The following is an 18245-nucleotide window of genomic DNA, read 5'->3' on the forward strand; positions in this document are numbered from 1 at the left end:
GGCAGGGGGGAGGGATGAATTATAACACCTTGTAAAAATTTATGCACTTGAGATTTATAATTTTTAATGTTTTATTTTTTTCTGAAAAGTTCCACTCTCCACCACACATTTTTGCCCCCAGTAAACTATAACTAATCAAGCTGTGAAACATCACTTGTGTCTTTTCTTCAGTTTCCTAAGGAAAAGGTCTATCTGAACACTAAGAAGTCAACATTATCATCCAGTAAAACATCCTAGTAGTGTTCCTACTATTGAAGGATATTCCCAATTATTCCCACATAGATTTATGTGGTTTTCATTACTATGCTGTGAAGTGGGTTGGGTAGGTGTTTTTATTCCTACTTTACAAAAGAAAAGCAAATAGTTCAAAAGGATATCAAGTGAATTGTCTAAAGTCACACAATTAATTGCTTACGTAATGGGGACCAGATAGTGTCTTCTGATTTGGGTGCTTAGATACTCAAACAAGAACCATGTATTGGGTATACCTTATATGGCATGAAATCATGACCATTCCTTGGAAAAGAACAATGCACAAGACAGACACTGTACCTGGCCTCAGGAGGTCAATTAAGCAATATGTCCAATGAAGTGTGACTCAGACTATGGGAAATGCAAGGTAGGTGCTATGGAACCAAAGGGCCAGAGCATGCAATCTGGCCTAGAGAGAGAGAATCAAGGAAGTCTTCTTAAATAAAGTGACTTCTAACTTGAGACCTGAGGCAATCCAGGAGGGGTGATTGCTCTGTAGCTATTGTTGAGTGACTGAGAGTGAAGTGGCAAATGAAAAAATGGAGAGACAAACGTTCTCAATAAAGAGCAGAGATAATTTCTTCCACTCCATAGTGCTATTCCTCAGTTTGTGTGTGTGTCCTTCTTGCTAAAGAAGTCACACATTGTCCACCTGTCATTTCTGATACCATGCTTACTGTAAAATATTGACATATACTTAGGGATCAGGATAGAAGGAGAACCCCAAGGACAACCAGGCTTCTTCTTTGGTTATCCTCTTTAACCTATGAGAGTTGGAATTTTCTAAGGAAAAGGGGTACTTGAGAGGCCATCTAATAGTCTTCAAGAAGTATGGTGGGAGTTGAAATACAAATTTCCTACTTCTGTCTATGATTAAGAATTGAGGAAAATGGGGGATTCAAAATTTGACATGTTACAGTTGTAGACCTCTGGATCTTAAGGCATGAATGAGATAACTGCAGAACACTGGTGAATTATAAAAAATACTACACAAATATAACGAGTTTTAGGGAGGACTTCCCTCCCAGCTTCCTTGCAATGCAAGGCCAGAACTGGAAACTGACACATGACCCAGAATCCCTTACTACCACCCTTCAGCACCCTCAGATGAATCACGTCCATTACAAATGTGTGCAGCATATACTCCTGAATGTTATTCCCAGAAAACTGAACCCGTGGAAACTTTCATAATTGAATTCTTGACCTTTACACCTTTTTTCAAAAGAGAAAGGCCAATGAGTCACAATTATTCTACAATTCTAGACCATCTGAACTTCTTTAAATAGAACAGTTTAAGAACTGTTTAATTCTTGGCTCTCTCTGTTAAACCCTCTCTGTTAAAATAAAAAAAATCTGCATTCTTTTAGCCTTGATTTATCTCATTAATCTTCAAGTTATATTGGCTTCTGAATATATCATTTAGATAATCCACCATCACCATATGTACTCTGTCCAAAAGCCCCAGTCACTCAGGAGCCTTGTTGTTGCAAAAAAAAAAAAAAAAAAAAAAAAAATTCAGCCACACAGTCTCCTTTCCAAATTTCCTGAACCCATGGAAACTTTCACGGTTGAAATCATCATTGAACCATCATTCTCACCAATAAGAGAACCTGAGAATAACATAAATTGGAAAAAAAAAAAGGCCCTTAAATGTCTAGTAGTCCTACCTCCATACTGTACAGATAAGAGGATATATAACTTGCCCAAGGCCCATTATTAGAGCGATAATTCCTGGCCTATATTTAAGCAAACAAACCAACAACAACAACAACAACTACAACAAAACTGAAAATAAATGCGGTCACACACCCTGAATTATAAATCTGGTTCTAATAGTCTTTACACTTGAGTTCTTTGTCTGAATGATGTAGAAAATAGTGGCAAATTTACAGGATGCAATTAAATGAGATAACAGATGGGAAAATATTTACATGGTGAAGAGGATAGAGTAGAGGCACAAGAAATGTTTGTTAAGCCATCACCCTTAAATCAACCATTTCTAATAACTTCAGTTCTTTATCACCTTTCTTCCTTGACTCACCTCTTCCCACTGTCTTACCCTAAAGCCCTAAATGACTCATGAAAGTAAGTCATAACCAATCTCACTTTCCCATTTTCCAGCCCAAATCTATCTGCAAACCACAGCCTTGTCAATCTTTTAAAAACCCTCCCCCTATTCTAAAACTCAAAATAGAGATCTGTAGTCTATTGGCAAAGAACATGGTCCTTATCCCACGTTCGTCCTAACAACCTCAATCTGATTCCATACACCTTTTCAAAGAATTTTCCCATGGTTCTAGTGTACACGCTCTGTTCTGGTTCCCGGACACGCTCATGCTCAGCCACAAGGTCAAGCTATGCCATCCCACCTCTTCCCTGAAGTCCACTCTGGTAAAGTCAGGTGGATGTTCTTCCCAGAGCCCAAGGCAATACTAATTATATCAAATCTGGTATTGTTCTCCAATTGTTTCACTCATAAATGTGGGGCTCCACTGAGCAGATTATAATTCTTTGACCAGCTTTTTTTTTTTTTTTAATTTTTTTTTAATGTTTTATTTATTTTTGAGACAGAGACAGAGCATGAACAGGGAAGGGGCAGAGAGAGAGGGAGACACAGAATCAGAAGCAGGCTCCAGGCTCTGAGCCATCAGCCCAGAGCCCGACATGGGGCTCGACTCACGGACTGCGAGATTGTGACCCGAGCTGAAGTCGGACGCTTATCCGACTGAGCCACCCAGGCGCCCCTTTGACCAGCTTTTAAAAAGTCTACTTAAGGGGCGCCTGGGTGGCGCAGTCGGTTAAGCGTCCGACTTCAGCCAGGTCACGATCTCGTGGTCCGTGAGTTCGAGCCCCGCGTCGGGCTCTGGGCTGATGGCTCGGAGCCTGGAGCCTGTTTCCGATTCTGTGTCTCCCTCTCTCTCTGCTCCTCCCCCGTTCATGCTCTGTCTCTCTCTGTCCCAAAAATAAAATAAACGTTGAAAAAAAAAAAAAAAAAGTCTACTTAATATCCCTTCCACAGTGCCTAAACAAATAAATAAACAAAAAAAGTAAAGAATTCCAAGTAATCTCAATTCTCATAAAAACAAATTACGGAAGGTTTTTATATAATCATTTTCCTTGGAGCAACATCCTAAATAAGGCAGAAACTTATAGGCAGAGAAGATCAGCAATTGCCTAATACTTTTTTATACCGTGAAACAGGATTACCTCTGTAAAACAGTCTATTGCATATTTTTACCACATGTAGTGTACTTAAGGCAAGTTTCATTTGTCAAGATATATCAGGGATTCCTTAGATTTAAATAAAGTCACATCCACATTGTGAAATATCTTCTTTTTATAATTTTTTTTACATTTATTTATTTTTGAAAGATAGAGTGATACAGCACAAGTGGAGGAGGGGCAGAGAAAGAAGGAGACACAGAATCTGAAGTAGGCTCCAGGCTCTGAGCTGTCAGCACAAAGCCCGATGTGGGGCCCGAACTCACAAACCATGAGATCATGACCCGAGCTGAAGTCGGATGCTTAACTGACTGAGCCACCCAGGTGCCCCAGGAAATATCTTCTTGAATTGAAGCATCTCTCTTTGCTTTTGTGGATACTGAGCAGAATTTGCTGGTTCAAGATTAAAGGCAAAAGTTTCTAAGGCTGCTTTTATCCAAGTCCGAAGTTGTAGATGAGGAATTCTGTTCCTCAGACCTTACTTTTCACAATGTTAGCCTTATAGTTACTATTTTTAAGATAGCTACAATGTTAGCCACATTCCACCTGTCTGGGGAGTGTAAGGTTTACAAAAATACAAAAGGTACTCATGGCTTTTTGTGAACAACAGCCTAAGGTTATTCCTATTTCTGGAAACTTGGCTATCATGTATAATAACTGGATGATTCGGTGAATTTGGTTCATAAAAAATGAAATAATAATAAAAAGTCTAACAGATCTGCATTGCTGAGTCAACTGGTGGATTCCAATAGGATTTGATGCCTCATAAACCTACAGTGACTACAAATTGTAGATCGTCTATCACGGTGACATCACTTCCCACTGTATTCTCAATTTCACATCTCACATCATATTTTTTTAAGTTTATTTTTACTTATTTTTGAGAGAGAGAGAGAGAGAAGAGAGAGAGAGAGAGAGAGAAAGCGCAAGTGGGGGAGGGGCAGAGAGAGAAGGAAACAGAAAGAATCCCAAGCAGGCTCCACACTGTCAGCTCAGAACATGATGCAGGGCTCGAAACGACGAACCCAACCGTGAGATCATGACCAGAGCTGAGGTCAGACGCTTAACCAACTGAGCCACCCAGGCACCCCTCACATTGTGTTTTGTAAAGTTTCTGGGAAAGAGAAAATGTAAAGAAGGTTTTGTTTTGCACCATAGACAAACCTGTAAGTATTTTGTAGCAGGAACTTGTTGCCAGTAATTTTCTTATTATGGTATCTCTGCTAAATTTTCTGGCAGCAACAACTGAATATTATTATAATTGTGATAGTCTTCAAAATAAGATATACTCAGGGTCCTTTTAAGTAAGGAGTTTGAATAATTACATTGGTATCCTATGCCCAACTCAACGAAGGCTAATAGGGAATCCATATTTTACCTGTAGTTAGAAAACAGGTGTAAAAAGGTTCTCTTACTTCAACATTAATACACTGAAAATTCAAGTCACTAAATTCTAGTGTCTTTATTCTTATAGTTCCCTAACTTATTAAAAGAGCTGTATTGCCAGTTTCTTTGAGATAATTCCAACTTTTTACTGCAGATCTTTCTGAAGATATCTGAAGATTTAACTTCGATGGTGCACAAAACAGAAGACAGAAGCACTTCTTTATCAAGTTTATCAAGTACCTACTTTGGAAACCGTGAATCTCTCCTCTTTGATATGACCATGTGTTAAATTTACTTCATTTTAAATGCAATGTTTTTATAAGAACTGAATCAACACAGTGCCCGATAAAATGATGCAAACCAGTTAATATTTTTTGAATGCAGGAACTAAATAAGACTAGTTCCAAATATGTCTTTCTTAAGAGAGTGAGTTTGACCATCCTAGCTTACAATTTTCAAAACTGATCTCAATTCTTAAGGCTACCAGGCCCGTCACATTAGAATCAAAGTTTGAAATAAAAACACTACACGGTTTCTCTTCATCCGGTTAACTGTATAGGTAAGCATTTTATTCATACGGTTTAACTGCATTTCTTTTAGGATATAAAGTGTGTGGTAAGAGCAGACTCAAAGATGTGGGTCTTAAATGTCAACTGTGAAAAATTCAGATAATTCTGTTTGCCTTTAAAGTTATGTTAATTACCACACTTTAATAAAGTGTTTATTTTTTTAGAACTCTTTTCCCCTTCTGTTTGGCCACCTGTATACCTCATTCTTCAACCACAGGAGTAAAGGTGTCTAAAATTGATGCTGGGTTTGATAAGCTACGGTGATGACATTAGCCTGAGTTCTAGTTCCTGGAACAGAGATCTGTGACCACACGGCCACTTATGGGCAGCTAGGTCCCAGCATAACTCCTTGTGCCCACATGTCACTGATTTGGAGCCAAGACCTGTGCTCTAAATATACTGTACCAGTTAAACACAGGTATTCTAGGCTATCTGCTTTGTCAAATGCAGGGGAGTGTGGGAAGGGGAAAGGCACCAAGGTTCTGTTTTTAAATACAAGGGATTTAAAAGTAAACATGGTGCACAGCAATGGCAATATACTTAACACCACTGAACTGCACACTTAAAAATGGTAAATTTCATGTGATGTAGAACATAAAAAAACTAAAAGAAAAGCCATGTGGGAGTGGGTTCTGAAAACTGTGTTCACGGATTTCAGAAGTTTTCCACGACGGTCTGTTAAATTTCCAAGTCCAATATATAATCTGCTATAACTCTGCCAGTGACCAGGTCACGCTTGCTGCAATGCTTCCTATTAAGCCAGGCTGCTTGGAACCTAAATGAACATCCACTCATCAGGTACTCATAAACAACACTTACTCATAGAAATCTCCAGCTAAAAGTACCACAGAGGAAAATCTGGAAAAAAAACCAGGTAAGTGTGTGGTGCCACACAAGGAGCATGGGTAAACATCACCTGCTCCCAGGCTGTGCCCCTCTGCGAGAAGCTAGGCAGTGCAGCAACCCCTATCTTCCTATCTCAGGACTGGTCTTGCTCCAGCCCAAAGGCGGGTCAGAGTTCCCAGGCCTTGGGGTCCCATTGACTGAATGTGGGTTCAAGCACTCCCTAGAGGGTACAGCACCATTCCAAAGGGCTGAGGCAGGCTGCAGCGGCAAAAGGGGTCTTCCTTCACTCTCTTGCTTCCATCAAGAGTGAACCTGCAAGGAAGGTTAGCCCGGCTGTGCTGGGAGGGCACGCAGTGTGTCAGAAGCTGCAAGAGGGCTGTGCCCACCTGCTGTTGCAGGTAGAATATTTCTGCAGACTGAAAATCATCTCAACATGCAAGAGATACTTGAAATAAGGAGAAAACGCACAGCAGCAGGCTACAGTTGTCACAGCCATTCTGCCCCTAGTGCACCCATTAGAAATCTGTGTCTCTGTACACGCACTGGAATGACACCTGGGCATCCTCCTACTCCCTCCAATTAGGATGGGAGCAGCCCCGTGGCCTCCACGCTTGCATAAACAAAGCCTAACGCGATGCCTGGCACTTGGAAGGTGCTCAGCAAGTAAAGGAGGAGCTCAACTCTGAAGCCACAACCAAGATAGCGGGCCACAGGCTTCTCCAGTCCTCTGTGGTTGCCAACACACCCCTGCAAGTGCTGCCGCCATCAAGAGGCTTCCTTGGCCCGCCGGCGCGCCCGGCCGCCCGCCCAGACCTCCGCACACACGCAGGAACTACGTACCAGTAAGGGCGACCAGCAGACAGACAGCACGCACATGATCCCCATGAGTTGGATGGCCGTCTCGGTGGTGATCCGACCCCACTGGGCGCCGGACTGTGACGCCGTGGCCTTGGCCCGGCAGCGGGACACCAGGGCCTTGATGGTGGCCAGGTTGCAGGCGAAGGTGACGGCCAGCGCTGAGAGCCCCAGGAAGGCAAAGGTGGAGGCGAAGAAGAGGTTGCCCCAGTTGTGCGAAGAGCTAGTCCCGTTGCCCCCTCCCCCGGTGCTAATGAAGCACCACGTCCCGGGCCACTGGATAGTGTACTGGCCTACGCCCAGCACCGGCAGCAGGGCGAAGGCGAGCACCGCGAGCCACACGCCGAGCAGCACGGCGCGGGTGGCGCGCGTCTTCATGTGGCTCGCGTACCAGTGCGGCGCCCGGATGGCCAGCGCTCGCTCGACGGCCATGGCGCTGGCGATGAAGAGCGAGGAGAGCCCAAAGACAGTCATGGTCAGACCGAAGAAGGTGCACAGCCTCCCCGACGGGTCGAGCTGCTCCCAGCGCTGCTTGGACAGGTACACGAAGATGACCACCGGGCTGGTGAGCAGTTGCCCGACCAGGTCTGTGAGCGCCAGCCAGCCGATGCACAGCAGGAACGACTTCTTGCGTTTGCTCTCCCGGCGCCGGTAGCTCCGCGACACGAGCAGCATGGCCAGCGCGTTGCCCACGAAGCCCGTGATGAGCATGGTGATCGGGAAGGCTACGGACACCGAGCCGCAGTCCTCGCCAGGCTCGCGGGGACGCGTGAGGTTGCCCCGCGCCGCGGCGGAGCGCTCGGGCGCCCACATGCCCGGGTACGAGTGGTTGAGGCGGGTGCAGAAAGGGGCGCTCCCGTCGCCCCGTGTCTCCTTCATGTTGGCTTCGAGGTGAGGAGAGGACGGCGCTCGGAGAGCAGCAGCGGGAGCTGGCGGAAGGGGCGCGGGCGGCGGCGAAGGTCGGTGTCCACCCGGACTGAGGCTGGGGCCGGGCTGCCCTCCATGATGCGGGGCGTAGCCGCCGCCTCACTTCTCTCCTCTGGCCACGGCGCCTGGGCTTTCAGGCAGCCGCGCCGTCGGCTCTGGGAAGCCTGCAGCTCCGAGGCGCGCGAGGTGCCGGCCCCTTCTATAAGGCCGCGGAGGGCGGGGCGCCCGGGGGTGTGGGCTGAAGCGCGCCGGGGCGGGGGCGGGGGGCTGGAGGAGCAACTGCGCGCGTCCCCCGGCTGCTGCGTGACCGCTGCCCTCGCCGCCAGGGCTGGAAACTCTCAGGAGGACTCCTCTTGCCCCGACTCCTGGCCAGACGGGACGCCCAGCCAGTCCGCCCTTCGCTGCGCCGCGCCTCCTTCTCTCCTCTGCCAGAGGAGCGTGGGCGGCCCGGGCTAAAATGTCTCCCCGTGCTTCCCGACCACAGGCAAGTCGCCAAGGCAGACCCGAACGTCCGCCCCGCTCCTTACCCATCCGCCAACGCTTATTGCGGGGGCCGGGTCCTCCTCCCGGAGCTCTTCTGTAACCCTGGCAAGTGTAACTCACCTGTTTCTAAGCAATCCGGGCCAACCACACTCCTTTGCATAGCTGAATGAACTTTTCTCCCTTTTTATACTTTGGGACGAAGCAGCTCTGTTCCCGGGGGTCACCCTGATAATATAATACTCATAGTGCCTCATAGAGACTTAAGGGAATACGTATAAAGGAAACAAAGTAAAATCAGAGTGCCGAATTCGAAGATGAAATCTCAACTACCGCTCTCCACCTAAATTCTATCCCTCTCCCCGTGAAAGAAAGAAAGAAAGAAAGAAAGAAAGAAAGAGAGAGAGAGAGAAAGAAAGAAAAGAAAGAAAGAAAGAAAGAAAGAAAGAAAGAAAGAAAGAAAGAAAGAAAGAAAGAAAGAAAGAGAAAGAAAGAAAGAATGAAAGAAAAAGAAAGAAAAAGCTACAGCTAAAGTGGCTAGAGGCAGGTGGCAGCCGCTTGCATATCTGAGATAATGAAAAACTGCCGCCAGCCTATTCTCAATTAGGACTAGAAACTGTAGTAGATGTTAGGAAGGTCTTCACATTTAGTGAAAATGGGCATAATTGCCTAATATCTTTTACTAAGCGAATATTTAGTGTTTTTTCACAGTTTCCCGTTTTATCAGATCCTCCAAGGTCTTGTTCCTATTATTACTCCCCTTTGACGGTGAGCTGAGGATCCTTGAAGTTAAAGGATGTGCCCAAGGTCTTCCAGCAATTCTGCAGTCTGCATCTTTAGTCTTGTTTGCGTCCATACCATAATTACTCTTAGCAGTTGAGAAACAACAGTAACTTTGTTCCCACATTTTGGAAGGGTCTGGCTTTTCTGCCTCTTCACATTGTCCAGGAAATGAAAAGATTTTGAAAATAATTTGTAGACTTCGTTCTTTCCCCTCATTTAAGAAATTAAACCTGATCATATAGCAGTATGAATACCATTACTCAGGCTTCAGATTGACTTCAGGAGGAAGTCCTGTACTTAGTTTCTTTACCTTTCCTAGCTTAGTTGGTATCTTTTGGGGGTGTAAATGAGTGGTAGGAGATGATCCCACATTCTTTCTGTGCTGTTGTATTAACTCTCTGTATGAGAGCTTGAAAAAAAAATGCTTATAAGCCTTATATAGTTTTTAAAGGAGAAAGAGCAAAAATGTAATTTCAACTCCATTTTAACAACATGCATTAATGACATTATTTTGTTTTGCAGTCATTAAAATTTTTTTACACTTTTGAATTTTCTTTTAAAATGTCATGTTTCTAATGAGAATGACAGCTAGGAAGGAATACTCAAGTGGTTTACTTTTTAAATCTTCTCCAAACTTTTGTCTTATTAATTTGAATTAATCTGAAACTCATACTTATGAAAGTTTTTTCTAAAATCTCATTTAAAAGATAATATTTAATATTATCATATATATACTTTAATGCATATTGGATGAAAGTATCAAATTAAATTTTTCAGTAATGAGACTCTAATGTAATTATGTATTTTATTTAAAAACTTAATTTGTCATGATTCATACAGCAAACATCAAAGCTGAATGTCTCTCCAGTTATATCAAAAATTATTCTCATTTTTATGAATATTTGACTTCTTTGAAATTTTACTTCCCCCATTGCAGTATATGCTGTAGCTAACTTGACTTCGTAACAGTAACAGAGTTAATGTTAGACTCTTTACTCACCTCTATACCAGTGCATTAAATATGTTGCATTTCAGATCTTTTGTGTAACATTTTCCTCCTTTCAGTGATTTGCTTCATCTTATTCTACGTTGTCAGCTTTTTAGTTACTTACCTTGTAAACAAGTGATTTAGGGAATCTGAGGAGCCATGGAATAGGATGCTGGCAGATGGATTCTGGCTGGCACTTTTTAGTGTCAAGGCAGAAATAGCCTGAATTGTGTTGGTCTGAAACACCAGCACCCTCTAGTGACCAACCTAATAACATGCTGTACAGCATATTAAAGAGAATTTCTAAATGACAAATATGTTTTGCTTAAGGAACCTCTGATATCTTTCTTAGGGGTGTACTAATTAATACATAACTATGGTCATTTTGTTTTCCTTGGAGTGCACAAACTATCATGTCTAATCAACAGACCAGTGGAGTTATTAGAGTCAGATCATTGAAAAGACCACATATTCAAATGTTTTTTAAAATTTTTAAAGTATATAATCACCCACTATCTATTTAATTTAAAAAAAATTAATGTTTATTCATTTTTGGCAGACACAGAGAAACCAAGTGTGAGCAGGGGAAGGGCAGAGAGAGAGGGAGACACAGAATCCGAAGCAGGCTCCAGGCTCTGAGCTGTCAGTGCAGAGCCCAATGCGGGGCTCGAACCCACAAACCCACAAACCATGATTATGACCTGAGAGAAAGTCAGAGGCTTAACTGACTGAGCCACCTAGGCGCCCCTCACCCATTATGTATTCTTAAACTATTCTCTAAAAATAATTTACATTTTAATATGTAAATATCTTACCTTTTAAAATTCACAACATATCTCAATATTTAGCTAGCATTGATGAATATATTCTGCCACTTCTACTGAACTTGCATTAAGAAATCTTAAAATAGACTTGGTTACAAAACAAGATCAGTAACTATTTTGCATTACTTCATTATGGATGGAAAATATCTATAATTCTTATTCCATTGATCCAATTGCTAATTTCAGCATATTTTTAAAAATGTTTTTGAGAGAGAGAGAGTGCAAGAGGGGGAGGGACAGAGAGAGGGAGGCATAGAATCCAAAGCAGTCTCCAGGCTTTGAGCTGTCAGAGCCCGATGTAGGGCTCGAACTCACAAACCACAAGATCATGATCTGAGAGGAGCCACCCAGGTGCCCCCAGCATATTTCTTAGTCATCCATCCATTCATTCAAAAAATATTTATTGAGCATCTATTCTGTCAGATACTGTGCTAGTTGTTAGAGATATAAAAGAAACACACAGATATCCCTACATTTATGGAGCTTATGTTTTAGTGCAAAATTCTTGATTTTTAAAATCTGAAATAACAGAAGAAAGGAATGCTAATTTCAGTGGCTTTTGTGATTTGCCATGGAGGTAAGTTCTTATATAAAATCCAATTTAAAAATTCATGAACAATTTTCATGAAAAATGGAAAAATATGTAGTTTTATCAAATGGGATTTATTTCAGGAATCCAAAGTAGATTTAAACACCCAAACATCAACCAATATAATTACTATTTCAACAAAATAAAGGAGATGCTTGAAGTTTTTGCTAAATCAAACATCTGGGTATACTGAATCCCTTTGTATTGATTGCATTTTCTTCAAACTTTTCTTCCTGTTTCTTTGCATGCCTGATAGTCTTTAGTTGAAAACTGGACTAAGTAGTTAATATACTGTAGTGACTATGGTTTCTATTGTTTTCCATGAGGATTATTGATTTGGCCTGGGGCCAGGTGGGGGCTGGGGGTACAGGTGATGTGGTCATCCACCAGGTAGTTAACTTGCCTGGATTCAGACTGCCAACATTTCCTTTTGTGGTATACAGCTGCTTTTCTATCTCTGCTCTGTTGTCATGATTTCTCATGGCTGCTCTGTGGATTGATCTACCCTATACTGCATAATTTGTTGGTCAGTGATGGGGACCACCATGTCTGTGGTTTTCTTCTGCAGATTCTCCTCTAATTTCGAGCTGTTCTGCCAGCTTTGGGTTGTGCCCTACATTTCAAGCTTGTGAAATTTCAACTATTTGCCACCTAAGGTGCTCAGGGTGGAGAATAAACTCGTTTAAGGAAAGCATCAAAGTCATGGACATAGGTCTTGAGTAGTTTTATCTTCTAAGACTAGGTTCCACTCTGGTCTCTGCTTGCTTTTTCACCAGGCTTCAGGGAGATTCTCTTTCACGCACAGTTTAGCTGTCAAACATATATTTGGGCAGAAATTCTATCTCATTCTTTTTAAGGTTCTTATCACCTGGATTTCCTATTTAAATATGCAGTGGTCTTTTCAGCCTTGAACTCCAATCTCTGGCACTTTTTGTCAGTGAGACTGATTTTTCCCATCACTGATTTCCCACAGATATAGTCATGAGGGTTGGGCATCTCTCTCAGTCCAAAAGGCCAGTAACCCTTAATTCTTACCCTTTTAGTTGTAGAGTTTTGAGATTAAACTCTTCGCCAATTTCTGTATGCTTTTGAATGCTTTCCAGTGAGTTTTAGTTGTTTTTTTAAAATTTTAAACCAGATTTTCATTGTTATCTGTAGGGCAGTGTGATAATAGCATAAAGACAGACATATCTGTTCAATGGAACAGAATACTATATCTACTTATATCTAAATAGGTAGATATTTATGGCTATACACACACACAGTGGGGGGGGGGAGGGTTACAGATATACAGATAAAAGATAGGTATACACACACATCCGTCCATATATGTTCAATTAATTTTCAGCAAGTGTTAAGATAATAAAGTCCTTTCAACAAAGGCACTGAAAAAAATGGATACCTGTATAAAAATAAAAATGGACATAAACCTTATCTCATACCACACAAAATGGACTGTAGATTACATGTAATTATGCTTAATCTTCTAAATTAAAATGGGAGAAAAATTAATGATTTCTTTAGTCTCCCATCCTTACTGGAAGTACTCTCCAACTTGTCTTTTAACATTTAACATGATTCTCTGTCAGTATGCATACAAATTCTTCATTCTTCTTAAATACCATGAATAATCCAAATTCTTTCTCTTTGGACGATTTGTAATTTTTGCTATCAGAAGCAATGGTGCAACAAATATTCTTGTGTATATTGGTGTGCATACTTGTAGGACTTATTTTACATGACAGATCCTCAGAAGTGAACTGCTGTACACTGATGACCCCCAAATTTACATCTGCAGTCTACGTCTTTTTTGAACTCGTTTCATATATCCAATTGACTGTCATGCCATTTAGAACTTCATCCCATTTAAATGGAACTTCAAATTTTCTTCCCCACTCCTTGTTCTACTCGTCTTCCCCATCTCAGAATACAATATACCATCCACTTACTGAAGCCAGAATTCCAATGACCATCCTTGAGTCTTCCTTCTCTACCATGTTTTCCAGCACATCATCCAGTAATATTCTAATTCAAAATATATTTCATCTACATTCACTTGTCTCCATCTCCACATCTACCACCTGGTTCAGATCACTGCCACCTTTTACTTAATCTACCACAATAGTTTTTAAATTGCCTTGATTTTGTAATTAAAAATTTTATAACAAATTGAACTAAAACAAGTTTAAAGCATTTAATTATATTTTAAGATGCTAATAGTATCTTCACTTCTCCTTTCACTCCCAAAACCCTTATTAACAGATTGAGGTATATTTTTTCCAATTTTTTTCTATGCTCACACAAAGATATTTCCACTCAAAGTACATGAATTTCTGCTTCTACATTTGCCAGCCCTGAACTAGTATTGCTGTTTAGAATATTTACAATCTGATGGGTAAAATATATTTTGTTAAGTTGGATTTCCATAAATACTAGTGAACTTAAATCCAACTTCATTAAGAAGTTAAATCTATTTCCATGTGTATTAACTTCTTTGCTTTTATATTTTCTATTGGATTAACTTCCTCTTTGCTTTGTACATTTTTTATTGGATTGTCATATGCTATTAATTTGTAGGAGCTCTTTGTACTGTTAGAGATACCGATTTCTCATTTTCCTACCTTGTTATTTGCCTTTTTTTGTGTGTCTGTATTATCTTATGTAAACCATTTATTCAGAAAAAAAAAATTTTCCTTTTTGGTTTTGGGAATTCTTAAGAAACTTAAGGTCTCCCCTTGATTCATACACCCAAGTTACATTCTGAAATATTTTCCCTCCAGTATTATCTTTAAAATAGATTACTTTTTTACTTTTTAGCAGATGGTAACGGGGTTGAAGTTTAACTTACTTTTTGATGGGCTATCATATGGGGTAGATTTGCTGTAATTTTGTTTCTATGCTTGGGGTTCTTAAGAGCTTCTTGGACTCGTCGCAGTCTCCTTTCAGACATATGCTGACCATGACTCACCTGAAGACTTGGAGGACCAACCAAGGATCTCCACATGCATGCACCTCTCCTATTACTTGCCATATCTTAGTGGCCTTGTCCTTCCTACTCCATCCAAGCTCAGGGAAAATTGCAAATCTCCACCTAGGGAACTCCTGTGATGTATCTCAGAAATCTTCTCAAGGGAGTAAGTTGGCATTCAATAGGGTTAGCCTTGTTTCCCTGTATCAGATTATCACGGTCTTCCTAGTTCAGTGTACTGAAAAACACTGTTTTAATATATTGTGTGGTTTTGGGTGGAAGGATAAATCTTGTCATGAAGCAAAAGTTCTCTGCTTAGTTTTGTTTTCTCACTTTCTACTTTATGTTTGATCTGTTTATGTTCTTGACATGGAAACGTAGATATTGGTGTAGCTTCTTTCCTAATACATGGTTTCAAAATTACACATTTCCCTCTAAGTAGTGCTTTAGCGGAATCTCGAGGATATTTTCATTACCATTCAGAATATCTTAAATTTCCATCACTTGTTCCTTGCCATATGGGGATGTTAAATCCTAATTATTTTCTAGTTTTGCTATTGAGTCTGTTTAATTCCACTGGTCAATGAATGCATTTTGTACTATAAATCCTTTGAGAACTGTTGTATGGCTCAATAGCCTACGTGTAAATATTCTATGTGCAGTTGTTAGATGTAATGTTTTACAATAACCAAGTAGGTCTACTTGATCATGTTTATTCATAATACCTTTTTCTTCATAGAGAAAGGTATTATGATTTTCAAATACACAGATCTATTCACCCTGTCAGTCCTAACATTTTGAAGCTTTAGACGTTGATATGGAATGCTTTAAGAGAAGCCAGGGCTGAAGTGCACTTCCAAGTTTGTGACATTAGTGTTAAATGGACTCTTATCACTATACAGTTCCTGTTCTAATACTAGCTTAGTCTGTTGTGTTTGTATTAATATTGCCACATACTGGTATTTGCTTGGTAACTTTTTTCCACCTTATTTTCAACCTGTGTTCTTACTCTGAATGCGTAACTTATAGCTATAATGAGTTTTGTGAATTTTAATCCAGTGTGACAACATATAATTGGGGTGTATAATCCATTTTCACTTAACTACAGGTAGTTTAGCTAGCCTATTGTTGTATTTCATGTTTTTCTCTTTAAGAAAACCTCTTTTAGAATTATTAAAGTTTTATTATCCTGTTATTAACTTCTTGTACCTTTCGGGGTTATTGTGGAAATTGAAATGCTTGACTGTGAAAGTTTACCTTAAATTAGTACTTTTACTATTTCTTGAGAAATGAATCTTAATGGTTTAAATCACTTACCTTCATGGGGGCACCTGGATGGTTCAGTTAAGCATCCCGCTTTTGATTTTAGCTCAAGAGATCAAAACGCAGATTAAGCTCCCCACTGATAGCACAGGGCCTGCTTAGGATTCCCTCCCTTTCTTTCTGCCCCTCCCCTACTCATGTGCATGCACAGTCTAATATAAAAACTAAATAAATCACTTACCGTCTTCCTTTTGTGTTAATGTTGTAATCTTACTTCCATGTTCTAAGCCCAATACATTACTCACATAACTCCAAATTTAGGACTACACCGATTACACAAATGCTGTAATCTGCTTAAGCAAGCCTTCTATTCTTTTCCCATAAAGTAGGTCTTTCTAATCCGTTCTCCAAGAAGTAGCCAAATTTGCTTAAAGCTAACTAGGACTATTACAAACCTTTCAGTATTTCCTGTTTGTAGAATCTATTTAAATTATTTTCTATGGCCTAGCGGCTTTGCATGATAAGAGTGTCTACCTCTACCACTTCATTTTTTTACTCATTATGCCTTACACCAGCCTTAAGGTTATCATGTTAGCATAAACTTAGCAACTCTGGTATAGATCTTTCAGGAATTATTCTCCCAATTCTCTCTGACCTTTAGGTCTTCTACCCACCACTCATTTACTTCATGGTACTCATCAAAATTTGTCATTATTCTGTTTTCTTAGTTTTGATAGATTCACTAGAATACCTTGCTGTTTTACCATCTAGTCATTAACTAGTTAGTTCACTGTCAGGCATGCAGCAGACTCAATCAACATATGTAAATAACTGAATAACACAATTCTTTGGTTGTATTCTAAATATTGATACTGACAAATTACCCTCTAAAAGGTCTGTGCTAACTCATCCAATGATGAAAAAAAATTAGGGATCTTAAAATGAAGAGATCATATTGATTCAAAAAGTCCCAGCAAATGCAATCAAAATGGCACTAATGACAAAAGTCCAATGGTGTGCCTAAAATTTTCAATGTGTTAAATATGTCTTTGTAATCCTTGAACAAGATTTTTTACATGTAAATTCCTTATAAATCCTGACATTTCCTTTTCTTTCCACTTTTGCTCATATAAGACATCAAATCTTTCAAATGCAGAGGAAACAGTTTGCTACTTATTTGCTACCTAATTGGCTTACCAGACTCAAAAATGCCAGTATTCGCTGTGTACTCATGTACCAGGCACAATGAACATTCCCAGGGTGATACAGCTACCATAAAGCAAAAATTCAAATCAGGAAGTTTCACTCCAGAAGATAAACATCAAATCTCATTGTCAATTCTACCCCTGGATCATACCCATTCAACTTTACTTCCTATTACATCCAGGTGGGAGATACCCAGCCTTTGTGATGAGGTTGATAATAGGCTATGACTGTTTCATCTTTGGGGGTAAATACAAAATCCTTGCTCTCAGTACATCACTGTAACTCACTGTTTTCAGTCAATGTTCAATGTGGTCCAGTTTAATCCTGACAAATCAAGAGGTTCCTTCTCTCCAAGGTTTCTCACAGCCATGGTTACTTTTGGTCCTCTAAAAACATGATCAAAACTTGAGCCTTCACCATTTAGCTCACATTCATCTACAAACCATCTCCTTCCTTCAGGACTACTGAAGTCAATTCCTGTAAAGCATTTTGCTTTCATCCAGGCAAGACTAATTCTTCCCATTTTTATCAGACTTTATTTCTACCATAAAATATTTGTAAGTACTCCCCCACTAAATTAAGGTAATGGGAAAAGGGCTGTCCTATATCCTTTTAGCTTCAAACCCAGGTATTTTTACATCCTTGAATACTATGTAGCTTTCCTCATAAGCTTCCTAGATATATTTTAATCATTCAAGTACTTAGGAATTTACCTGGTTATTATAAATATTTTTCTTACACTAGTACCTTTTATTTTGCTAAATACATACATTTAAGAACTATTACTTATTATGTTTTTTTACAAATGTGTGCAAATGTTATGAAAAGAAACCATACTGTTTACTAGTCACTCTCAATGACTACAAATTTGCCTTAATGCTACCTGGATCCATCCCTCCTGATACTAATTGTCAAAACTCTTTTTGAAGGTCAAGTCCTCCCACCCTCACCCCACCATGATGGATCTAGATCCCATTCCCTCACCTATTTGATGATACCTTTCCAACACTTCTTCCCTCCCTCCTCCATCATTTACTTTCTGTTGTTCTATTGGAGAATGGAAGCATACCAACAAAAACCCAGTCTC

At 40.3% G+C, this 18245-nt stretch overlaps 1 protein-coding gene across 10 annotated transcripts in view; it reads right to left on the reverse strand.

The window, feature by feature from the left end:
- PTGER3 (prostaglandin E receptor 3) overlaps window positions 1-8108 on the reverse strand; it is a 190661-nt gene extending 182553 nt beyond the window's left edge. For all 10 annotated transcript variants that reach the window (XM_030326544.1, XM_030326550.1, XM_030326552.1 and 7 more), the window contains exon 1: window positions 7116-8108. In XM_030326544.1, the coding sequence (XP_030182404.1) occupies window positions 7116-8009 (894 nt within the window). In that variant the 5' untranslated portion in view covers window positions 8010-8108. The remainder of the gene's footprint in view (window positions 1-7115) is intronic.
- Between the last annotated feature and the right edge of the window lie 10137 nt (window positions 8109-18245).

Source organism: Lynx canadensis, chromosome C1, assembly GCF_007474595.2.
Source record: "Lynx canadensis isolate LIC74 chromosome C1, mLynCan4.pri.v2, whole genome shotgun sequence".
NCBI lineage: Eukaryota > Metazoa > Chordata > Mammalia > Carnivora > Felidae > Lynx > Lynx canadensis.